This window comes from Meleagris gallopavo, chromosome 5, assembly GCF_000146605.3.
Source record: "Meleagris gallopavo isolate NT-WF06-2002-E0010 breed Aviagen turkey brand Nicholas breeding stock chromosome 5, Turkey_5.1, whole genome shotgun sequence".
Taxonomy (NCBI): Eukaryota; Metazoa; Chordata; class Aves; order Galliformes; family Phasianidae; genus Meleagris; species Meleagris gallopavo.
The window spans coordinates 38660164-38686554 of NC_015015.2; the positions used below are offsets into that span (position 1 = coordinate 38660164).

A 26391-nucleotide genomic window follows, 5' to 3' on the forward strand; every position below is an offset into this window, starting at 1 on the left:
TAACTTCTTTATTCTGCCTCTGGATATTTGCAGGAATTATTTTCAACATGGCTATTTTTTCTCAATCTTGTTTTTGAAAGAGACGTGCCCTTTTAACTGTATATCAACAACTCTCTTTTTGGAGAGGATCCTTAACTCCATTATAGTATTTACTAGTCTGTAGTCTGTGTGTGTATTTTCATTTGGTCACGGGAGTTGGCTCTTTTAGTGGGAACTGATGGGATTCAATCAATAACAACTTCTGTTTGAACAGCTAAATGCAATGTACCTTTTTAATAATGACTTCTCTTGACAGGGTCTAGGCCATTACTTGGCTATCGACTGATACCTATGTCTGCAGATAGTAAAACCACAGCACTCTCTTTATTCTATAGCCAGAAAAATAAAAAATAGAGATTGGAACCTGCTGATCACATACCTTGCTAGCATATGAAGCTCCATTTACAGTATTAGAGGTTATTGTAATGCAAAGTATAGTTACAGTGTACCCAGTGTACCTCAGTAGAGAACAACCACTCCATAATAAGACAAAACATTCTGACCAGAACATGCCCCAATGTGCAGGAAGCTTTTTAGCACTTACTGTGCACGCAGAGTTGCCAGCATTTTCTGTGTCATGATAGCTACATGCCCAGATGTGTATCTGTGCTGGTTATTGCTGGTCAATGAGAAGTACAATTTGTGTATTTGAGTGAGTGTGCAAATGTGTGCACACTTCAGAAGATCTAGCTGTTTTGAATAAAATGTGATACTATTTTTATTGCGGTTGGAGTAAACAGGTTCATTGAATCTGACAGCTCTGTAGGGTACGAAGGATGGCTGATTTGAGTAGCAATTAATTTGTATGTTTCCGGGCAGTGGTGCCATTAAACATGAAAGTTGAAGTCAGAGACACCTTCCCTTCTAATGAACCTCATCAGTCTCTGTGGGATCAGGCTCCTGCCAAGAGAATGAGGCTCCAGTAGAATGTGAGCAGCACAAATAAATATGTTCATGTCAGTAAAAACAAAACAAAACAAAACAAAAACCCAACAGAACAAACAAGCCAAAACCAACCAACCAAAAAACAAATCGGGACATTTCCTACACAAATTTTGCAAACAGTGGTGCTAACAGCTTGATGTGCATGCTCCTGTCTCTCATATCTGCCCACTCTGGACCACACTGTCATGCTTAGTCTGCTTGAAACTCCCTCCTACATCAAGATGTGAAAGATGAGCTCATTGTAGTAGCATTGGAGGTACAATTCCTTTGGTCCACGACCTCACCCCTCTTCCTAGCCCCTTCTGAATTTGGAGGGTGAAGGTGAGCAGTAGATGTGCTCAGAAATGGCATTAACTCTGCTTGTAGTTGCAGAACCAAGGCGCGATGTGATCGCTAGCTTCACAAAGCACCACGCTGAAGCCTTTGTGTTGCCTGCAGGGGCTGTTTCTAAACGAAGCCTGAATAGGGTCCTGATTGCACCTCTTCCCTTGATTACAGAGCAAGATTTCCTGGGGATGCTGCCTGCTGAATGACAGAGGAGCCCGTTGCTCTGTAATTATCACACTTTAACTGCAGCGGGAACAGATTTTTCAATAGCCCCTCAGCTTCGTTTAAAGAGACAAGTTACTGCAGAATTTATCCTCCACCTGCTCTTCGGAGCAGCCCAGTTTTTGGCTGCATCTAAAGAGACTGCCTTAGCCTTTCTTGTAGTCAGCACACCTCCCTGCCAGCCACTCCGAACTTTGTAACGCGAAAGGCTAATTTGGCACTTTGCCATGAACCTGATGGGTGCACTTAATTTGCATATGCATTACATATATCATGTAAATCATACATTTTGTAATCAGAAACAAATGAACATGACCATATTATTTGCTTCCACTTGCATATTCTTTGATAGATGAATGTAAATTTGTTGTTGAATTTACCAGCAATAAACAGCTGCGGACCCTTCATTTGGTCTTGTGTTCTGCACTTGAGGACAGCAGGCAGCTCTGGGGCACACTGTGGGGGCCCAGATTTTCAGTGTAAAACTCTGGAATTGATGGTCTCAAAGGGCTGTGGAGTAAATGGTGCAAGAGGCAAATCTGCTTGTGCTCCAGCTTGGATTATTGGGCAGAAAGCTGGTAAAAACTCTGCTCCTGACATAGTTTTGTAATAGTTTTGTTTTTTCTCCCATCTCTTTCTCTTGCTCATTATTCTTAGGTTAAGTTCATTTGGTTCTATTTAAATTAGTGATTCTTTTTCCAGTCTGGTTGAGTTTTTTGATACACTGCCAGATGGGCACCAAAGAAAGATGATGTATTAAGATATTAATGAATGTTTCTAAGGTGCTTTGAAACTCCAAAGTGCAGTTTAAGCATTACTGGTTACTTAATAATACCACAACTGAGCAGGAGCCACAGAATTTTGGCTTAGACCCAACATACTCCTTCACAAAAATGGCTTGTGACCCATCTCCCATCCTTGCTCAGCGGGGTCTGCCTGCAGCTCCTGCCGAGCTGGGTTTATCTCATGCCCTCCCCTGCTTCTGATGTAGGGAAGCCACAGGGAGATTACAGACCTCTGTATGAAGTGTGCCACTGATTCCGTCCAGCTGCAATAGATGCTGACAGCTATATTCTTCTTGTTTCATTCTCCTGTATTATAGATGACCATGAGACTACAATCCTTTTCTGCTTGATTGCAGATCAGCTGCAGCCCTCAGGCAACAGACAAGTCGTAGCCGGCAGTCAGGCAAAGCCTGAACGTGGCCTTCACTGAAACAAAACAGGCTGTATTTGGGTACAGAATCAGACTGCGATTTGGTGTGAGGCAGAACTGGTGTAGGGTGAGAATAAGTTGTAGGCAAGGTGGAGATGAGACTGGGGAGAAAACAGGATGAAAAAAGTTACTTTATAAATGAATAAACTATACTTTACAGAAGCTGATTATAGCAGCTGCTCAGTCTTAAAATTACCTCTTTGAGTCTATAACAGAACAGTTCTTGACTGACTTCAAGAGTGCATCTGAATGGGCTAAGCAAGTTTCCGCGAGACCTACTCTAGTTGTAATGTGGGTACCAGCTCCCTCTGTCAGTCCCCAGACCAGCCTGGTGCATCCTGCTCCTTCCCAGGTGTGTGCAGCTGTGACTTAAACTGGAACTTTGGTGTGTTACTAAGTAACAATTTTTAAAAAGGTAAAAAACAAATAATAATTATGGAAGTGTGTGGAGACGGCCATTTCCCTTTCCAACCCAGAAAGAGGAAGGATCAGGAAGTTGATTTTTAGGAGGAAGTTTTTTTCCTTGTTTAGCCCTAGAAAAAAAAAAAAAAAAAAGATATGGCCTATTATTACTGTCCAGGCTTCTGCTGAGCTAGGCAGCCTGTCAAGAAGGTCAGTTGGCAGTGAATACAGCCCTGAGCATGACAACACATGTTGTAGCCTGTCTCTCATCTTTACTCCAGGATGGACATGTGCAGGTCATTTGCCATAGGGTAATTTTTGTTAAATTCTGATGGAAAACTGGAAGAGATAATTCTCCGGAATACCTTGAGATGCTGGAAACTGTGTGAGAAAGCTACAGGGAAGGAAGCAGAGGAGAAGAACATCCATCCAACATATTGGAACGGATCTGAGAAGATGGATGATGGCACGTCAGCCTCAGCACTGAGCTCCCCCGCCTGGAGGAGGTGGTTGGTAATCCATGTGACAGAAAAGTAGAGAGGCCAGCTATCCCAGGCCAACCTCTTATCTCACTTCACCTTTTGCTCCTTTGCTGACACACTTTGAACTCGCTGAATAGCAAAGCTTCTTTCTTCCGTCTCTAGAAAACAAGGCAACCGCCATGTTATTGCTGTCAATGTATTACAGCAATGTAATTTTGGGGTGTATGTGTGTGTCTCTCCCGCAATCCTTCATTGCAGACAAGCTCACTGTCATTGCTGATCTGACCTGCAGAGCAAAGCAATCCCCCTTACTCTACCCATGAATTGGTCCAGGAGCTGGCAACTGGATGCAAGACAGCCCACAGGCCATGGGAGGGAGGTGTGAAGGTGTCACAGACTTCTCAAAGTAGAACCATGTTGCACTGAAATATGTTTATTCTGCAGTGGGTTTGGGACCTGAGAACACTGATTTCCCATTCCGTGTTGCTGATGGCATTGCTAGTAGTGCTGTTTCAGCTGGCTAGTGTATGCACTTGCACACCCTGTTATCCTGAGAGGAGGCCAAGGTTTCATGTGTAAAGAAAGTAGATTGGGGCAACAGAACTTTTATATTTGGCAAGAAGGGATGGTCCGGTCATTAAAGCATTAGCTGAGTACCTGAGACTAATTTCCAGCTTCTCGAACAGGAGTCCTGCATCCCTGATCCCTGGGATGATTTGCTGGCAGAGTAAAGGAATCAGGCTGGAATCACCTCAGTGTACTTCACAGGGGATATGTACCATGTTACCCTCTATGATTCATTTTCTGTGTCTGAAATGGGGCTTCCTAATTCAAGAATTAAGAACTCAATATGATTCTGCATGAGAAAGATAAAACCATATAAATACCATAACAGGACAGTTAAATGGTGATAAATGATGAGCACCGAGAATGGTGACCTGGGCTGGGCTTTGATAATCAGTTTTCTAACTTGGCTTGCAGTTAGAAATTAAAGTAGCTTTTCTTGTTGAGTGGCCATGTTTAAGGAGTGCTCCTCATCTTCCTTTTTCATTGAAATTTCCATTTTCCTGCAGCTTTATGCAGTGTCATGCTGGGTGCACATGGAGCTGTCCCAGCCTGGGCTGCAGCTGTGCTGATAGAGCCAGAGCGCCAGCAGCAGTGCAGCCCGCTGGGTGGCACGGAGCAGGTGCTGCACTGCAGGGTGCTGATAGGAACAGTGGGAGGAGAGATTTTGGAATTTTTTTGTATCTGTCCCACTGCTCCACTGACTTTCTCCAAATGCCCTCTGTTGTGAACCCCAGGTGCTGATGAGATGCTTTTCCTTGTGCAGTGACCCACCTCTGCCTACTTAGCCCAAAGCTGGCAAATGTTTTGTATTTCTAAGGCACTGGAAAGGAAGGTATCTTGTTATGTTTCTTTTCCTGTAATCTCTGGCCAACATGACTGAACCTGCTTGTTCGATATAGCCAAGATGCTTATTTGTAGCTGGTCTGCAGTCTGTTATATGGGTGAAAGAGAGAAGGGATGTTTTGTTATTGGGATTTTAGTCTTCAGATGTGAAAAACGGAATTCAGCCAGTAAAGTAACCTGTAAATATAATGGACTGGGTTTGGCTCTGAGTATTTGACAGACCTGTATCACAATAGAAGATGGTTCATTTGCAGATGTAGAAATTTGAGTTATAGGTTAAAATCTGGCTTCAATTTGTAACGCTGCTTCTTGCGTGGCTGCTGCTTACTCAGAAGCTTTTCTTGGACTGCATAGTCTCTTGAGCGGATTTTCATTTCTTCTCAGTTTGTTGCCTCAGTACTTGAGAAAATATTGTTCTCTGAGTTTTCCAAACCTCTGGTATGTCACCCTCTGCACACGTGTCTGGTCTTTCCTCATGCTTCCAGCCTGCCAGCCTGGCTTTCAAGGCCAGAGTGTCTCTCTTTACCTTTCTCCTTAAGGTAGCATAGAAGAAATGTGTGGAGGTAAATGCAGGTTTGCGCGCTGAGACTTCTCAGAAGCCCCAGCTGTGGCAGAGATGGCTAGCAGAGATGAGAACAGCTTGTGTTGTGCTCTGCGAATTTCATAGCTCAGTGGTGTTTGCAGCTAAATTCCTTAAACTCTTTTCTCTATGTAGCTGAAAATATATTATTTTTATTCCCCAAAGGTATGTGTGTGTGTGTGTGTATATATATATACAAAAATATATATATACAAAATATATATATATATATATATTTAAAGGGAAGAGTCTATGGTATCATTATTTAATAAATTGCTCTTAAAAAACAAAACAAAACAACAAAGAAGAAATGAGACTTGTGGAGAGGAGAGAAAACTGAGCAATAAAATTGCTTGTTTGGGACGAGTTGAAAGAAAACACTGGGAATCTAGCCAGAATTTATGTGTTTTCAGTCTTTTGCCCTCTCCTCTGTTGCTCCTGTGTGAGCTGCCCTGAGACTTGGACTGCAGGAGAGGGAATGCTGTGCAAATAGACTGCCCGGCATGATTCCTGCCAGACCTCTGGTGGAGCTGGTGATCTGTTTGGGTTCTTGTTATTCAGATAGCTTTGACATCTAAGGAAAATAAGAGGAGATCAATGAACATAAAAAGAGATATGGATTGGTTGTATTGTCATCCTGAAGCAGACACCTTCTTACATGCCTGTGGATGACCAGATCTAGAAGTGTATTCAGTATCAAAGATGAAGCACAACTAATGCAGGCATACTTAGCTTAAAATTTGCAGGCTCAGGTACTGGTGGTTGTGTGATCATAGGAGGTTGTCTTACAATGATAGCAGTATGGCTATAAGTTTACTATTGAGTAGAAGAAGAAAGAAAGTTTTCTAAAAAAATGTTGGATGTTGAAGAAAATGGCAAAATCCTTCCTGTTCCTCTACTAGGTACTGTGTTGTTGGAGATCTGATTTTTTTTATTTATTTTTAAAATGAAAAATAAACAAAAAACCCCCAAACATTAGGACCTTGAAGCTTGATTTTAGTTTAGATTACTGACTTAGTTGTCTTTTCCTAAATTCTGTTTTCTTTTGTTACTTCAACTGAAATTCTCAGCTGTGCCTCAACCACAACAATTAACACATCAATGAACTACAAGACCTGCTGGGCTTAAACAAATATTGAACATGTATACCTATACATTTTATCTCTGCGTCACATCATACGTTAACATGTATCTGTAAGGCAGTCGGTTTTTTGACTGCCTTTGTCCTGTGGCATGTTTTGTTGAAAGACATATGAAGCAATGTTTTGACCAGATAAGACATCAGAATAAGAAAGCTTGGAACTGTTTTTCTCAAGAGCACTGGTGGTTTCATTAAAATCAAGGTATTTAGAAAAAATACTGATTTTGGTGATAGCAGTGAAAGTAGTCTGTGTCAGTTGTACATGTATTGTAGCTTACTGGCATTATTATCCCTAGTATGAACGTACTGCTGATGAGCTGTTCTTTATCAGTAAATATTTGAAGAATTTTAACACTGGAACAAGTGTTCTCACACTGACTAAAAAGCTCTAATGAAAACCCATGAACTGAAACCCATTTTGATACAGTTGTTGGACCTGTCAGGCCCAAAAGTGGAGGCAGAAAAATGGAACCTAGCTTAGGTTTGATTCGACCAGAGAGAGTAGAACATATTTCTAGCCAGGGGAGCCTGAAGCACAGGTAGGATGATGAGTCACATCAATGCCCTTTGAAACCTCCCAGGAGGGAAGAGTGATGTGAAGCACTGTTATCATTTAAGTTCATTTGAAGTGACAGATCTGTAGGTATTGCTGTTTGTCAAGAGCTCCACTAAGGGAAGGGCCTGAGGAATGATCTAGGGTGGACAGGACTTGGCAGGGTTATTCCCCATTTGGTGTCTCAGATGTCCTGTTAAAACTGAATATTGTAGTCTCTAAGCAGGTAAAGGCAGCAAGGTTGCATATATTAAACAAGAGCTACAACTAATGATTTGGGAAGCAGAGATTGTCAGCGGTTTGGTCTTCAGCTTTTTAGTGTGTTAAATTGAACCCAAGCAGTTTGCAATGCAGCTGAGCCTGAGGACTGGACGATGGGCATTTTCAGTGAAGAACATAACAACTACCTCTCTGTGCAAGAAACATTATTTGAAATGCAGCCAACTGGAGCTGAGATTTGGGCTGGATGAGCAAGGCGCTGCCTTTGAAGATCACTTGGGAACTGCACTAGTATGGCATGACAGCCACTCCTGTGCTCTGGGATGTTTTCCCTGTCATTGCCACTGCCAGTGTGGAGACTCCCAGTTTGCCTGAGGCAAAAGATAGCTAAACCAAACTGTTCAGATCCTCTGTCTGGGGAGAACAATTGGCTGTGATTTCAGACCTCATTTGTCAATGGTGTTTAATTATAGCCCTGCTACCACTTACAGTAGAGGTCACTGCTTTATTGTAGGTCTATTTAGTGCTCCTTCTGGCCTTAAAAATCTATGAATCTATATTCCACTGTTTTGGGGCATTTGTAACAGTTTTCACTGGTTTTCTTCTGGAGATGAAATTGCTTAACTTTCTTCTTGGTACCATGACAAAATGTTGTGGAAAGCTGACAATTTTCAGGTCTAGGAATGAAACAAAATGTTCGTTACATTTGTTTTCTAGGTGTACACTTACCTATTTATTTTCTCCTTGTGAAGGTCTGACTGTGCTGTAGAGTGTGGGTGCCTGAACTACTTGAACTTGCAGATGCAGTGTCATTAATGAGCTGTGCTGTAAGAATATATGGAATGTGCAGATCATGTACAAAATTAATTTTTTTGCACATCTGAACATCTGAATTGTATTCTTCTCAAAATTAATCTCATACGCTAAGTCAAGAAAAGCCTTCATTCATACTGATGGAAGATGTGCTTAAATGAGAGCTAAACAAAAATCTCAAGACCAAGATTTGTTGGTCTTATTTTTAAAAATGCTACTTTTAAGTCTCAGTTTGAAAAGTGACCCAGGCACCTTGGAGCTTTGAGACCGACTTGGGCTTCTGAAGAGTTATTTTGATCATTTAACCTTCATGTAACATGTATTTCCATCCTTTTTCACCTCTAGAGGTTTGATCAGAAAAAGAACATTTTTCGTTTGAGATTATCTCTTTGCCTTTAATGGTTTTAATGAACTCTTACCAAACTAAAATATATATATATACATTTAAAAACCGAGTGAAGAAGGAAAATTAGTTGCAAAAATCCTGCTTTAATTTGGTGCTAAGATTGTGAATTTCAGAATTAAATGGTAGTACCCGCTACAATCAAAATGCCACATGGCATCCATTCAAATCTGCTTCAGGCATCCTGCACTTGAATTGTGTGCAAGGCAGGAAAATAAAAGAGCTAAAATGCTGTCAGGTTAATAATAAATTGTGCATACATGTGGCACATTTCATCACAGTATTCCTAAGCATCTCACAACTACTGATAAATCAGTCAGCCTTCACATCACTCTACCACACAGCAAAATGCGTGTTATCTCCATTTTACTGATGGTAAAACTGAGAAGCAAACAGACTGTGAATTATTGAAGGGTATCGTGTCAGAAGCTGCCTGAGGTGGGACCAGAATCCAGAATACTAAATCCTAAGTATTAAACAATATAGTAGTTTATCTAGTTTCATCCAAGTGTATTAGAAAAGCAACAAAATACTGTGGCATACATTGAATGTGAAGCTAAAAAATTAGGCTTTGTACTTTAGGGATTCTTGTAAAATGTCAATTGATGGTTTTTTTGTTTATTTGTTTATTTTTGTTTTTGTTTTTGTTTTTGTTTTGTTTTTTCCTAGCTGATGGAATGGATTGTCCATATCCATTAAATTCTACCTTTGTGTTTGTTGTCTCTTAATTGTTACCTGAAACTATTTTGTTTCCTACCCCTTGTTAGTGTGTTGCACTGTTCAGACATTTTTCTCATTGCTCTGCTGGCCACGCATTTTTTGATACAGCCCAGGATGCAGCTGGCCTTCTGGTCCGGAAGTGCACATTGCTGGCTCATGTCAATCTTCTCGTCCACCACAACCTCAAGTCCTTCCTCCAGGGCTGCTTTCAATGAGTTCTTTTCCCAGTCTGTACTTATGTCTGGGATTGCTGTGACCCAAGTGCAGCACCTTGCACTTGGCCTTGTTGTACCTCATTAGGTTCACAAGCCCATTTTTTCAGCTTGTTCAGGTCCCTCTGGATGGCATCCCTTCCTTCTGTTGTATCAACTGTACTGCTCAGATTAGCATCATCTGCAAACTTGCTGAGGGTGCACTTGATCCTGCTGTCTGTGACGTTGCTAAAGATGTTAAACAGCACCATGAGTATGACTCCTTTGGTCAAGGTTAACTGATTTACTACAGAAGCTGTGAACATTACTTATGGATTGTTTTAGTATAATGCACAACAGAAAGTTACTGGCTTGTTCTCTGAAGAAGCACATCACTGTAATTCCTTCAGGCCTGTAATAACATTCATCAGCAGAACTAGGCCAGAAGGAATCAGATCTAAACGAACAGTAATGCCAGGATCAGGAGTGACATTTGTTGATAGTGCTGTCAAAGTGAAACTCAAGTTACTCACAACGAAAGAGTGTCTAGTCCAGATGGAGATGTATTGCTAGAGTAATTAACTCTATTACAGGTATTTGAAGAGTGGTCCCCAGATTTGTGACTATATGGATCTTTTCCTTAAATCTTTCTGGCAGTCTTTCATGAGCCAATCCACAACTAGACACTGATACTCTGGCTGTTTCTTACCCAAAGCAAAAGTATCATAAATTGATTTTTGTAGCTGCTTATGGCTCTGCTGCTTTTCACTGCTTTCACCCAAGCTTCATCATCCCATCCTGACTTAACTCTGACTTTCGCAGGTTCATCACTGTGTTGGGAGTAGGATGGAAGCAGAGAGTGATCTGGCTTTGGCATTTCTCCTAGTTCCTCTGACCCCAACCCTAATGTGGTTGCTGAGGAAGGGTGATTTCAGGAAGAGAAGATGGAAAGAGAGAAATGACAGATGATGTGAGTAGAAAGCAGAACTGTCAGGATGATCATGGCCGGCAGGGGAAGAGTCTCCTGGTTGTGACTGGCCAGGCCAGCCTTCACATACTGACACTGGGAGGCAAAGCAGTCTGTAAGGTAAAGTTACAGGAGGCCGGGTAGGGAGCAGGCTCTGCAACAGGACAAAAGGAAAGTGAGTCTTCTAAGGAAAGCCAAATTTCTGTGTGCTTTAGGTGGGAAGTGCCCATGCATGGAAAACTTGTCAGCCTCCAAGGCACCTCTGGAAAGATAAAGCTCGACTTTCACATTTACGTCCTATTATTTGTTATTATCTAAGTGAAAGCATCTCTATCACTCACGGATCTCTTCCCTGATTATCTCCTGGTGGAGCTCAAAATCTCCCACCTTTTGATGTTGGATGGCCATGCTGGAATTGGCTGCTTAACACTAGTCGAGATACATTCCTCACACCTTCCTAGCAATCATCAAAAGTGTCCCAAGAACCTTGCCAGATGTAGGAAAATCGAAGCCATATAGGCTCTTTCTTCCTTCCTTCCTTCCTTCCTTTCTTTCTTTCTTTCTTTCTTTCTTTTTTCTACAGCGGTCTTTTTATTTTCGTATTCTTCTGCTCTCAGAGTTAGCCTCTGGGAGGTCTTCCACGTCTTCAAATGTAACTATGGATCCTATGGTCCACACATTCCACATACATGAAATTAGAGGAGTTGTAAGAGCTCTGAGTATTCTTTTCCTTCCTGGGATGGCTTGAAAGTGCTGTGGCCTTCATTTATTTCTCTCTGGGCCTTATGACAGAGAACTAAAAGCTGGTATATGTCTAATGCACTCAAGCTAAAGTCATTTCTGAACAATTCTTCATCTATCTTTGTTACCTCCCAGACTTATTGCTGATTTGCTCCTGTCCGTTTAATCTGAATCATACAGACCCCTCTGTGATTCACAGCCAGTCAGGTTTAGGTGCTCTTTGTTTTCTGAGTTTAATTATTGTAAGGAATGGACACAACAGGCATCTCTACTGTACTGGGAAACTTCATAAAGAAACAGATGCCTTATTGTCATTCTCTATGAGAACGTTTAAATTACAAGATATGAGGTAAAAGCTCCATCTGCTGGAACAGTCCTTGAAGGCCCTGTTGGAGACAAGCTCCAGACACCTTCTGGCAAATAGGTATCTGTAGGGCTCTACACCTTCATGTAGAGCCTACTACGGCAGAGAGGAAAGCATAGACCAGCATGGGAAAGACAGCAAACAGCTGGAGATGATATTATTTGTTTGCTGAGGCAGCAACACCATGCTTATCTTAATCATCATTAATACTTGTGCAAGGTCCTGTATTTTGAAGGTCATCACCAAGGTCATGCCTAAGACCTTCTCAGGAATGGCCCAAAGTTGACCAGTATCCAGCAAACCAATCATGATCTGTATTTCGTGAGGCAGTGCACTGCTGAGTGATCTGGAGTCTGTAAGAAACAACTAGCACTGCATTTGAGATGAAGAAAAATTGGTATGGGGAAAAATTGAGACGAATAAGTTATAGTGAAAAAGCAGTACTAATGCTCACTATCAAATGAGCAACTGTATCGTTGTCATCTTCATGAAGACTAGAGTATATCATGGTGTTGCTGAGTTGTTCATAAGAGTTACAGAGGGTCTGAAGATCAAGACATCTAATATAGCTTAGAGGATGTCAGATGACCCAACCAAAGATATTAGATATTCAAAGAGGTTCTGACCAAGCCTGAATATTTTCACTTTTGAGACTACAGCTGTAGTAAAAGACAGGACTTTATAGCTGCAGTAGAGAATAAGACTTAATGTTCTGAAATACCAGAAGGCCCAACTGCTGCTTTCTAGGGTTTCGCATTCTGCCATCAAATTATAGTGAATACTCAGATCAATAGATTTTACTCTCTTAGCAACCTAAGTATCATGCCAAGAATTTTAGTTTCTTCTCTTCTACTTCCCTAATAATACAGCCCACTCACATTTTACACCTGTAAATCTGTAGTAGTGATTAGGAGCATTTTCAGAGTTCAGTGAATAAATCTTTGGAGACTGTCTCGTCCTGTTTTGTAAATCATGGTATGGCTGTAGCTCTCTGTCCTGTTTAATCTTTTATATCCTCTTCCTGTTCTTTTTCAGAGTGTCACTCATTAGAAAGCTTGCCCCAAATAGAAGTGGGTGTTGATTCATTTGAGAGTCACACAAGAGATTATGTAGGAGTGAATAAGCAGCTTTTGCTCATGGTACGTTACACCAAATAATAAAGGAGGTTGTTGCCCTCTTCTAGGTTGAAAAAATGTAGTGAATGCATACAAGCCGTTTTCTATCTGAAGTTCAGGATAGTAAAATGGTTGTCAACCCTGTCCAGGTCTGGGGGTTTGGAACTAGATGATCTTAAAATTCCATTCTACACCAATCCATTCTATGATTCTATGAAAGTGAACTTTTACCACCGACATCTCCAAGCTCAAGACTAGCTTGCAGTTCTTGCCTACCATCACCAGTTTTCTAGAACATTCCTTCATGCCATATTGATGGCCTCAATGTTCCTAAGACAAGGCCTTTTTTTTCAGGCTCTTCATGTCATTGCAGGGGGGTTCATCAAGCACTTAGTGTGTGGGGAAGCAGATGAATATTCTACTTCCCCCAGTGGACAGAAGCTACAACAAGTAGGCTTTCACTCATAACAATTTAAGTTTATGGATATAATGACTGAAAGACAATATCCTTCTCCTCTTTGATAGTTTTCTCTAGACATTGAGAAGTGGAGACTGAACTGTATTGTAATGGTGAGAAGCAATTGGTGCCTAAAACACTGGTGTACAGAACTGCTGGTATTTGTTAGGCTTCACCTCTAGCTTTCTGTCATTTTAGGTCAATATGTTCTGTTTAGGCACCATAAAAGCAAGAGGATTCCATTTCCACCTCATCTTTATACAGCTAGTCCTGGAGAAAAAGGGTGCTCCTTATTGTCCTTCCTGCAGTGACAGTGATCATGACAATTCCAGGGCAATATCACTTTAAGGTGTGGATATCCACTTGAACTATCTGCAATGATGAGTAATGTGCTCTCGGAAGGAGATCTACTCAATGCTCTTGAGTAGAAAGTTGTCAGACTTGTTTGAATAGTTTTTCTGCTTGTTTCACAGAATTATATTGTGGCACAACTGACAAGCAATATGGAGACGTACTTGATGTTCTCCCACTGGGGAATCATCGGGCTCTGGATATAGCATTATCAAGACAGAATGGCCCTGTTGCTCTATGCTTTCAAGCTGGCAAGCTTCCTCAGCAGACTTTTGATATCTAGCAACTGGTGGCTGCTGAAAAAGTTTTTATAAATGTTCTTCTATATGTTTTCTTAATACAGGTCTTCCATGACAGAATTATTTATAAGGGAAAGTACCATGTGCCCCAGCTGCTGTTTCATACTGCCTGTGCACAAGGTACTTGCCAAATATTTATTGGCTTCATTTTGTGTCTGTGTAGTTTTGTATTACTGACCCATTACTTTCTACTGCTTCCCTGGATATGCTAGCTAATATTCCAGATTAGGTGATACAAGGCTGTGATTTTCCTTGTTGACTTGTACCAAATCACCAGCTGTCTCCCAGCCTATCTGCAGACAATGTCCCTAGTTGAGTAGCTGCTGAGTGTGACAGGTGGAAGGTAAGCAACTGAATAAAACCATCAGTTTGCTTCTTATACATTCAAGAGATTGTTATAAAAAACAGCAAGTTCTCACCTTGGAGGAGTTACTTTACACAGTGCAAGTTTTAAACAGGAGTGCTTAATGCTTTATGAATGTGGTAAAAAGATGGTTTCTACATGCTTGTCATGTGAATGCTGGATTAATATGAAATTATTGGGATACACCTTGCAATAATATAAATATATCACATACTTACACAGGTACATCTAATTTTGTATTCTAAGTTCAAAATTCACGGAGTTCTTCAGGATTTTCATTATACTCGCTTTTTTCACTACAGATTTGACTTTAACCTGAAGTCTCACAGTGTGCTTTCTAATGTTTGCTTTGAAGCAGCAGTATACTACCATATTTGAATGTTTTTTCCTATCTATGCCTTCTGGTACAAAGACTCATCTTGAGCCCCTCAAAGCTAGTTGTATCATGCAGCCTTCCACTGCAAGATAGTACTGAAACTCCAAAACAGGAATTTCATTCCTACTATGTCCTTGGGATTCTCTGCAAACCATTTTCTGTGCTCTTTGTGGAAGTATATACCTTTTTCCATGCTTTTGGCGTGGCATATGAAGACTTAGAGTTGGTCCCCCAGTTGGTGGGGAATAACAGTTTCTGTGGGAAAGGAACTAGCCTTTAGGCATGCAAGAAGTATGTGGTGGAAGTTTTCTGTTTCTGCTCTGATGTTATGGCACAGCTCAGCTGCAAAAATACTGCACTTAGAACACATTATTTTTCCTTCTTTCTTCTTGTACTTAAGACCCTGATGAGATATCTATTAGTGTCAGTGTCTGGCAGTGTGTTTGGCAGTCTCCTTGGTTTAGGCCTCTGCTTTCTCAGTTTGTGCAGAGCTAACATGTTTATGCACTGCTGGAAACCAATAATTATGAAGGTGGCTTATCTGGACGTAGAAATCAGCCAGGATATGAATTGAGGACTCCTCTTGTCTCCTTTCACTTAGGTCATGGAAGGACTGCTACCATGAATAACTTTCCATCTCTATTGACATACAGTAGTTTTGAATCAGTGGCATGGAAGTGAAAAGCTTCATATTGCTCAACAGTGTCTTTTATATAACAGATCTGAAAAAAATGAGCATGGGAGCTATCTATTGCATACACTACTCCTTTTCACAAATTTAAGAAAGAGTAGAAATTCTAAAATATTTTTTCAGTACCAAAAAGATGCCAGGCTCTTTCCCCCACATCGTTTCTAGCTGTTCTCAGTTCTGAGTATGAACTTATGTATATTATGTTAAGAATAATCACAAGTATTTTGTACTGTATATTTAAGAGAGAGAGAGAGGAATTGTTTCTTCTTGCAAGTGATTGTAATAGTAATTGTAGGGCCCTGATCCTAGTCCATTCAGTGAGAAGAGACATCTGCTGAATTCAGTGGGTGTGAGGTCCTGCCCTGACCTGTGATTATGTACTTGGGTCTGCATCTGCGTGGATCCTGCTGAACGCTGGAGGTCTACATTTAGACATTTGTACACTAAAATTTAGCATTTTGAAAGATGCAGAATGCAGCTGTTTCCCATCATTATGTTTCACATTTACTTAAGTCAGCAGTTACTCTTTTCTAAGCAGCAAATTTCAACAATAAACAAAGCAAATGCTTCCAATGGAACCTCTTGATGACTCCTGTTTAATTTAAATATATATATTGTGGCAGCAAATACAGCAATAACATGAAAAATAAAACCCACTAACATTTACTCTAAAAATGATATGTAGGTGTAGGAGGTAGAGGAAAAGAAGATGTATTTCTTCTGATTACTCATGCAGTATTTAGGATGATTATTGGAGGAGCATGCACTATATTTTTTTATGTGTAATAAATAGAGTTCTCACTTTACAGGCACAGTGAAATTCCATCCTAATTAGAATTGGAATGAATGCATCAATAATTAGTTGATACTAACTTATACCAAACCCAGAGGCTAAGTAGCTAAGGTGGCTGTGTAGCAGCATGATGGGCTTTCTGAGGAGTTTTTCCCTTAGAACTGTTATGCACTGGGGAGTGGGTGGGTGTATGAGAGAGAGGAAAGATGCAGGGATTTTTTTGGACTCAGGAAAAAAGGCCTGATAACAAATAGAGTAATAAAACAGTGATTTTAATAAAGTGAAATTAAAAGAGGAATATAGATAACACATAAATCTTACATCTCAGAAAATGCAGTAAACCCTGCTTTCAGGTGGCATCAGATGGACCACAGTTGGATTTTCCTTGTCACTCCCATGCTGTGGAACCTTCTATTTTATTTGTTACACTCCTAACATCCCAGTAGGCTGGGATTGTATCTCTGTCATATCAATCACAGACAAACATGGGACACTCCAGCAGGTTCCCTTACAGCTGATACTCATGCTAACACATGGGCTTTTTGAGCCCTAAGCCCAAGGCCCAACAGAGTGGTGTGGCCTTGTCAAGATCACCAATTCCTTGAATACAATGTCTTCTGCAAAGCTCCCAGCACTGAATCTTGTAACAAGTCTAGATTTGATTCAGTATTAGCTATAATCAATACTGAGAAAGCAAGGGTGAGTTTTATTTCCAGCATGAGCTGGATTCAGTGGCATAATAAGATACACTTAGATCTTCCAGTAAAGACATATAAATTACTTTGAAGATATGATATCTGGAATACTCAGTGGAGTCTGCAGTAGGTCCCTTTTAATGTGGAAAATGCCAAGTCTCTTTTTCTATAAGGCACCCATTTGCCTCACAGATGATTGTACTATATCACTTCTATCCTGGGATGCTGTGATGCCTCAAAGGAGGAGTGCTGGCATACAGCACAAGTAAATGAGAGGTGCAACTGGGCAAAGGAGTGGTTCTTGCCCTCGAAGGCTGCACTAGGTCAGGGCTTAGGCAGTAGCAGCTGAGGGCAGTGGTATGGAATGTCCTTCCCACTGTGGCTTGGCACCTCAGCTCACTGTGAGCATGGAAAGGCTCACACAGACTCACCGGGGGAGCAGCATCTCTCTTCCTGCCTCATGCAAGGTTAGGTTGGCAGCAGAAATGGGGAGATGGGGTTTTCTTCCTTGCAGTTTCTCCCCTTGTTTCACAGCCACTGACCCTTCCCACAGCAGGCTGGACAGGGGCAAGCAGTGCTGACAGTAAGAGTTGGGTGGGATTTTTTCTTTCCAGTCCTCTACCCTTGGCTGACTCAGCCAAGCATAACCTTCTGTGGCTGCAGCTCTGCTGCTTCAGATTGCTCAGAGGGGGAATATCAGTCCCTTTAATAACTCTGTCAGACTTATCAAGGGATTTGTTTTATTAATTCTAAGACTGGGTACAGCAAATAGATTATAGCCGGGACCACTTCATAGGCTTAATAAGCCCTTTCTGTGCTTACTTATAACTTTTCTTTTTTTTTCCAAATCTCCCTGTGTTAATTACTGTTTTTTTGTTTTTGTGTTACTATTTATCGAATGTCCTCAGACCTGTGTGTATCACAGAGAATATGCGCCAAGTTCATTCCTATCCATCATTTTTCAGATGATAAGAGAAAGATAGAGATAGCACAAATTGCACTGGATTTGGGGGTAGTAAATGCCTTTGATGGCTGTCATGGTGATGGTCTGAGAACAAAACAAAGCTGAAAATACTCAGCATGTGAGCAGGTTCTTGCTCAGCAGGAGGGAAGGTGCCCTCTTTCTGTGGCGTACAGTGGATAATGTCCCAGTTTCCAGTCTCTGTGTCAGTCTTGCAAGTGATACAGACAGTGGCGAAACACTGCAGGCCCAATTAGAGTGCTTTGAAAAGCTAGCAGAGTGTTCGTAGTGAAGCCAGTTTTATCTTCTTGGGTTGGTACACTTTAGTCTAACTGCTAAAAACAAGAAAGGTCTGTTTATGCTGTTCAGCATTGGAAGTGCACTGTTGCCCCTCAGCAACAGCAGGCTCCCTGTCATCTTTATGTCAATAACCTTCTAATATTATGGCTTTGCTGGATCATAGAAGGGGTAGCTATGTTGATGAATCAAGAGAAGGCTTTGCTTGTAAGGAGGACATTTAATGTAGGGAGATCCATCCAGTTCACATCCCTTCTTTCTGCCTGGAAAGGCTAAGTTATGGCTTGAAACAGTGATTGAGCACCTGGTGGGAAGGCAGGGCCAACCCAGGGAAGCTCAGGTGCAAACAGTGCAGCTGAGTGACTGGTGGAGGTGGAGTCAGGATCCACCCCTTCCCAGACCTCATTTAAGGGTTGGCAGTGGAGGCAAAGATATTTTGCTGGAGATCTCTGCTTATTGGAGGCCTTCCGAAGGTAAGTAGCTTCTTTCCTTTGTTTTTGTGCCTGTGGCTATTGTATTTGAGTAAATCCTTTCTTACTGCAGTTTAGGACCTTTCTCTGTTTTTCTATGGCATTACATCACCCTAATCAATTAAAATAGGGAGCTCATAGGAGAGAAGTTTGCTCCTGGTTCCTGAGGTCTGCTGTGTGAGTTGCCTCCAGATTATGAGAACATATCACTTTATGATGTGCTGCATCCACGAAAGTGTCACGTTGGTTGATTTAATATGTGTTAAAGTCAAAACTGGGGAGAAAATTAGGCTTATAATGAGAATCTAGTTTCAACTCTAATTAGAACATGAGGAAGCAACTGTCTATAAGAACGTCTATGTCTTGCAAGTAATTTTTGGTAGACTTTATGAAGCCTAAGGTCCTTCTGCCTTGAAGGGAAGTCTGAATGAGGGTAGGAGGTACAGAGATGTCTAGATAATGTTTCAGAAGTGTGATAAAACAGTTAGAAGTGTAAGTTATGTCTAATTTTTGAAGATCATATATTCTTATTTTATCTAAGCTAGAATTCATTGGGAAGGAAAGAAATCATCTTCCTCTTCTTACTACTGGAGATGAACTATGAAAATAAGAGGGGGGGAAAAAATCATTTAGTCCCCTGTTTTTTTCTGAATGGCACTTAAGTGGAAAAAGCTTTGGCATGATGAACCGTATGATGGCTTTTGCTGTTTGCATAGAACATTGAGTGATGACGAATTGTAGTCTGTGGAAGATTGTGTACTGCCTGTGCTCTTCTTGGGCACTCACTGTCAGAGTAGTCATATTTTTCTATGATGTGATTTGTTTCTATTCCTCCTTCACGAAGAGGTATGGCTTTTCTTGCTCTCAGAAAGTGGATTTTATGTCAGAGTATCTCTTTATATGGTTGTGTGAGCAATACTGATAAACAGAAAGGGAAGGTAGAGATGGCTCTGCACCAGGCCTTAGTGAGGAGTGAGGGTCTTGAGAGAAGTGGAATGCTCTTAAGCTGATTTGTATGAACACAATATTTATTTTTTATTCATAAACTTGTCAGCCTGTGTTTCTGACAAGAAATATAACCTGGTTCTCACTGGGCTTTTGGCCAGATTGAGTAGTACTGTATGCCCCTCAGGGTGGGGCAGGCTTCTGATGGATTTAAGTCTGTGCTAAAATCTACTGGATGTACATGCTGCCCTGTATCACTGATTGACCCCAGAGTAAAATTGAAAACTGGTCCTACTGTAGCTAATGTAGATGCTTTTCACTGTAGGTACAGAATGGTAGACATATGCAGAAGGTCCTGATGGGTCAAAACTCTTCAATTAAGAAAGAATTGACTAAAACAGGACATGAGGTAGTGATCAGGCATACTGTGATGGTATCATTCTGAATATAGAATGATTACCCATAATTTTTTATAGAGCAACAGGTAGGTGATGCCCTAGGTGATATATTCAGCTGCTGATTTTAAATGAACAAGTAGAAATAGTTTCACACTACATCACTTCTAGTTCTCGACGAGACCAGGCAAATTCAAAGAGAGAGTGGAGTCCATCAAAAACTATTAAATATTTTGATCTTGATGCAATCTCTACAAGTCTCTCATTGCAGGAAGCTGCAAATAAGGTTTTTGTGAATTTTCTTTTTCTTTGACTTTTCCTTAAGTCTCTAAGCCTGGCTGCTGTCAGAAGTTTGGCCTTGCTGTGGTATTTGCCCTGTTCCATTACCAAAGCTCTTAGTCCTGGTGCTTGGCAGCTGGTACTGATGGAGCTGCTCAGGGAGTGTATTTTGAATTAGTGTAATAAAGTCATAGGAAATGAGATTAGGAAAGGTACCAGTGGCCAAGTCTTTTCAAGACAAGATCAGGTGTACCTGGAAAATTAATGAAAAATACCAATCAAGTCTTCTCTTAATAGTCTTCAATGCTGGTGGCTAACTCCCAGTAGCTATACCATTCCAGAGCTACTATCTTATTGCTACCACATTTTCTAACATGAAAGCTAGAAGTCTCTTTTCATTTGATCTATAGTGAATCTGGAGTGCATGGTGCTCTACTTGCTCCTGCCCTTCAGAAGTTTTAGTTATGTATCCCTGTGTGCTATACAGGACTGTGGACATAGCTGGCTGAACAGAGGTATATGGAGGTGCTGTATAAAACAGGGAAAAATATATCTTTTTCCTCTAGTGTTCGGGTCTCTAGGATGAAACACTAGAAACTTCATCCTGGAATGATCAGACAACATATCTAGGCAGTTTAAAGTGAAGATCAACATATTGCTTGGAGAGCATCAAGTAATTAATTTCCCGTTGAGTTCTTTTGCTAGTAGAAGACCACGGAACAATAGAGTTTTTCCCCGGCAATGTAGTCAGGACTCTGAAGAATGTATATGAACATATTTGTTGGGATGTGTGGGAGAGGATGGTACTTTCACTGAAAGCTGTGAAATCAGTGAGCAGCTTTATCTAAGAATAGTAATGATACAGTCTTAATTAGAGGGATTATTATGAATGCATTTCTCTAACTTTATGTTGATTTTAGTTTTGTTTTGCACTCTTACTGGAGCAAAGTAACTATGCGTTGTTTTTTGAGTGGCAGGCATATTTAATCCCTCTACACCATCTTGTTTTGGAAGCACTAAGTTGCCAGGCAATTGTAGCAAGCCCAATGTTTTTTGCAAATGTCTTCTTAGTTAGCTGGGTATCTGGACTGCCTGAGAGGAGAAAGTTTGGCCCTTTGCAGTAAAGTATCCATTTTCTTTATTAGGCACAGAATCTGTTTACACTAGTGTCCTTAAGGGGTGACATGTTCAGGTACGTGCCAGTAAACCTCACGTTTGGCCCTGTGGAGTGCCCCTGAAATTCATAGTGGTGGAACTACGCTGAGTGTGGAGAATGGGAGACATCAAATCAATGTTATTCATTCAGGTAAGATTAAGTTCAATCCCTTCATCTCATTAAAATCTGAAATGTTTCAGAATAGCATTGTACTTTTAATAGAATCAGTCAAGTTATAGTAAGGTTTCATTCTGCCTTCTTGAGTAGTTCTTATTGTTCTAACTCTGACATACTAAACTGTTGGCATTTGTATAAGCTGTTAAACATCTGTGTCTTTCACTTCAGAGTTGGCTACATTTCAGTACTGGATGAATGATCCCTATATTCACAGCTAATAAGTGTTTTGGGATCCCAAGTATATGCTCTTTGGACAGTACCACAAATGTATGCAATTCTATGAAACGTATCAGTGAGTACTATTTTCAAGAGGCTGTAGCCTAAGAGATCCCATAGGACAAAGGACACAGAGAAAAGTAATTGATAGTAATGAACTTGTTTTTGCATGTGTCACCACTTGTCTCTGCTGAATAAAATCAGAAGTGTTCAACACTCCATTAACACAAATTACAGGGTTCTATTCTTCTGAAGAGAGACAATAAGGCCTACACCTGCTAGTACTATGAAGTTCTTCGTGATCCCAGCATGCAGCTCAGTGACTGACATCATAGGCTCAAGTGGTCTTGGATTTTGTCCCAGTATCATGAATGTTCATTGGAATAAATAGAATTAGTTTCATCTCTCACAATTCCATTGGAATCAGTGGAAAGATACCATGGTAAGACAAAACGATGTTAAGCAAATATATAGAATGAGATCGCAGCGCTATCACAGTAAATGCTAACTCTATTATAAACTTACTTGAGGCAAGACTTTAACTTAGCCATAAATAGTGTACAAGATGCCTATTCCCTGTGTGAGCACGGACACTACAGAGATGGTTCTTGGGACTGGTCTCATTTTACTGAGACTATTTTTACCAAAGCAATCTATTTTTTTTGCAGTTTTTGCACTGCTTCCTGAAGAACAAGACAAGGAATCTGCACAGTTTGGAACCAACAGTGGTTCCCAACAGTTTGACACATTTGTTCAAGTCATGGCGATGTGAGTTGATAGGGCCAGTGTGTGTCAGAAATCTGTACTTTCTCTGTTTTCCACATAGAAAAAGGGTGCTCTCATGACATTTTCCATTATTACTAAACTTCTTATTAAAAAATGTTAGAACAAAAAATACCTCAGATGTTTCTGTTAGAGGTGCGGATCAGTAGGGATCTGATCTGTAATGTTAGCTTTGTTCCTCCTGATCACTGCCATCCCCCTTTCCCTTCCACCCCACCCAGATGGCTGGGGCTGCACCGGAGAAAGGCAGAAGTCTGCTGATCCCTCTTGCAACCCAGCTAAGGTGTGGTCCTTTACAAAGAGAAAATAAATTAACTCTTCATAGGATAAAGCAAACACTGTCTTATCTTTTCTGAAGAGGCAGGCCTTTTTGTGGTTGGAATGCTCTGAGCTGTAGAAAGTTGGTGAACTTCCATCTGCATGGCAGTATGCCCCACAGTCACAGGTTGGTTGCTGGCCATGAATTCTACATGCTCCTTGTTTCATTGGGGAATGCTGCACTTCCTCAGTCTGTGTGGTAGGTAGGAGACTCTCAAGGTGGGAGGAGGGTAGTGCTGATGGAAGGTGAGAAGTGATGTATTAAAATGATCATTTTAAAACCAAATCAGAAAAACATAAAGAGAACTTGAGACAATGCCTCAGAGGACAGGGACCAAAGAAGAGTCAAATAATCTCCCCAGCTATGGTTCCTTTGTCAGTATTTGCTATCTCTACTCTTTAGGCTTTCTTCCAACTGGGGAGACACCAGCCCTGTATGAGCATGTCATCAGAGGTTTCTGCTTAAGGGTTTCTTTGGTAGATAAAAAATATGCAACCACATTTTCAATTGTGCTCCAAAGCTGAGCAGGACCCTGCACTGCAGAGATAGTATGGGGTTCCCTGGGAGGGATGGCATGGCAATTCCAATTGCCATTTTGATACTTGTTTAGGGTCTTTTGTGATGGCTGACTGGCTATGTGCCATTTTTTTTGTCTTACCGAAGAAAGCAGTGCTTTCTCATGTGTGTTTTAAAATAAAAAATAATTTCACCATTTGAAAAGCAGCATTTGCTAGCAGATACCACATGGGGGGGTGTCTGCAATACAGGAAACTCCCTTTGTATTTATTGTAGGAAAGCAGTAGCTCTAATGACTTTGGCTGCCAAGTAGGTAAATACTGCAAAAGTGTCACAGAAATGCAAACTGGCTTTTCTGATGCAATTAGTGTACTTATAAATCATGCTGTGTGAAGACATCCCAAAAAAAGGAAAGAAAGGAGGAAGAAGAAAGCTAAGTATAAAACCATTCAGGTTCAGAGATGCCTGCTCTTAGAGACATCTGCATCAAGCATGTAGGTAAATGGAAATCCCTTGCTGGCTGCCTGGTTAATTGCATTGAAAAACTAGGAGATGCTCATGTAGCTCTTAACACTTAATTGTTCCCCTTTTTAACAACTTCATGACCTGTTTAATTCACACACAGTTAAATAAGTATTAGTTAAAGCAGTTTATCAGTTATAGCCCACTGCCTCTTCTCTTACTTGCTTAATGTGCTTACCCTTCCACACCCTTAGTTTGCTTTTTCTTTTTGCCCTTTCTCTCTGGTGATCCTCTTTATCCTCCAAGCACATTTCAGTTTCTTCCTGGAGCTCAGGCCCTGCTGGCACTGCCTGCTGTTCCCTGGGTCCTGGGGCAGCCTGGCTGTGGTGCTGTCTGGGAGCACGTGGGTCTGGAGCCTTGTACTTGTTTGGAGCAGGCACTGGAGCAGCTGCTGGGTTATCAGTAACAATTGGTGTATCTTACATTGTTCCCTCTTTCATCTTCAGAAATACGTGATCATCTCTGATTGCAACTCTGATTTTTTTTTTTTTTTTCCCCCCGAAAACACCTTGGTTCTTGTCAAAGAAACAAGTCCACTGGAGGACATCACATTTGCATTCTGTAGTGGTGGTTAAGTCTACTCCTTTTTGCTCTCACCTCATTTTGCCTTTCATCCTTAGTGCATGTGCTGCTGCCTGATGTTTGTTTTTTTTCCTGTCTAAAAATAATTATTTTCAAGCAGCTGTTCAGTACTAGGTTTTTGACTGGGTTCATGTGCCATGATACCAGATCCTAGATACTATTATGTGTTGAAAAGGAAAGAGGCAACAAAAACCACTCACCAGATTTGGCATCTATATTTAGTACAAGTTATGGAAATTAAATGAGGTGGTGCGACAGTCCCTGTTCTGTTTGTGCATTGTTTTATTTGAGTTATTACTTCCTTAGCGAAGGATGGTTTGGTATGTGTGGTGTGCCTCAGGGACTCTACCTCAAATGAATCTGGAATTACAAAGTGATAAACAAAAAGCAATGTGCATAGGAATCAATCACTCACTTCCAAAATGCAAGTGTCCTGGGACAAGTGGAAGTGGTTTCATAGGAATATTGTGAGTTTGGAGAGGAGAACACTGACAGAAGTTGGAGGGGATATTCAGGGAAGGAGAATACATTCTTAGACCCTGGTGTGTAGCCAGAGCACCTGGCATGTCGTGCTCCTGGACTTCTGGCAGAAATGTTTTTGGATCTGTAGGAATCTGAGGGGTTAATGTATTGCTCTGAAGCTTTTCCTGAAGGATGGTGCCTGCGACAGTGCAGCTCCTGGGCAAGGTTCAGGTCTCCAAGGAGGAATGCTATGTAGGGACTTGGCCCTACTGTTTCTGGAAGCAAGTTCATGTTTTTCTTTGGAGGACTGCCTTAGAAGGAAGGTGTTGATCTGACATTTCAGAGGTTCTTCCCTCATGGGGTTGTAAGTGTGGCTATTCAGAGCAAGACATAACATGGAATGCTAAAAAAGATGTAGGAGGCTTCTTTTTTAAAAAACATTCCCTGGGTTTGCTGGGCTCTGCAAAAAAAAAAAGTTCTACATTCAAAAATACACCTTTCTATGTTAGCCTTGTTCATGTGTATTTTGAAAGACTAACTTATTCTGGGGTTTATGTGATTGAGTCCAAAAAGTGGTCCTATGTAACAAAGGAGAAAGTATTGAATGCCACTTGGTCTGAATTCCACATCCTGTGGAAAGACAACATGGGATGTGCCAACTCATGATACTCCTCCCCCACCACTACTGTTGTCTGCAATGAAGGATGGGATTTTCTGAGAATGATGGGCAGGAGGAATGAAAAGGAATGGGCTCTCTTCTGGACTTCAGGATTGAGTGTCTTGCACCTGGTCATAAATTCACGTGGCCCCTCATAAAAGGGGAGCAGGTTACTTTCCATTTGTTCTGAAAACTTGCTTGAATTTATGTGCACTGGAAACCTACTGCAGGCAGGTAGGTTTTATTTCTTCCTTTTGCATTTGTGTGTGAAAACTGGAGTATTTTAACCAATGTTCTTACAGGAACTCTTTTTGGACAGATATGATGGTGGATTCACTTTTACATGCACAGTGGAGAGGGAGTCAAAACCTTCTCCCTTGCATGGCTGAGTGTTTGGCTGCAGATGGGTGGCCTTCTAACAAACCTAATTACTTCTGGTTTTGCATGAAATTGATTTCCGTGCAAGAATGCTGAGTTGCTGTGTGAATCTCTAATGGCTTTTCTCTCTTCTCTCTTCTCCTTTTCTCCCTTCTGCTTGCCATGAAAATACTTCGACAGATGTCAATCACATTCCAGGTAAGTATTACCTTCAGTGAGCTGAAGGGCTGCTCTTTGAGGAGTGGTTGTGGGCAGTTACAAAGGGCAGAAACCTCATCTGGCCTCCTGGGAGTGTTCAGCACAAATCTCCATCCTGGATATCACAGGGTCTGGATTGCAAAGTCTGTGATGAAAGGAGGACTTTGTGACTTTCACTGCTATAAAACATTCTTCTTCTGAG

At 41.1% G+C, this 26391-nt stretch overlaps 1 protein-coding gene and 1 long non-coding RNA gene across 9 annotated transcripts in view; both read left to right on the forward strand.

The window, feature by feature from the left end:
• The window catches only part of NRXN3 (neurexin 3), an 896531-nt gene that overhangs the window by 7527 nt on the left and 862613 nt on the right, over positions 1 to 26391 (forward strand). Inside the window, exon 3 of one of the 8 annotated variants that reach the window (XM_031553628.1) lies at positions 26172 to 26189. The exons of the other annotated variants lie outside the window; for them this stretch is intronic. Within the exon in view, the coding sequence (XP_031409488.1) occupies positions 26172 to 26189 (18 nt within the window). The remainder of the gene's footprint in view (positions 1 to 26171; positions 26190 to 26391) is intronic. 8 annotated transcript variants of the gene reach the window in all.
• On the forward strand, positions 18560 to 23192 carry LOC116216687. The gene is made up of 4 exons (XR_004159956.1): positions 18560 to 18606; positions 21368 to 21528; positions 22009 to 22213; positions 22440 to 23192. It is a non-coding gene; the product is annotated as an uncharacterized LOC116216687 (long non-coding RNA).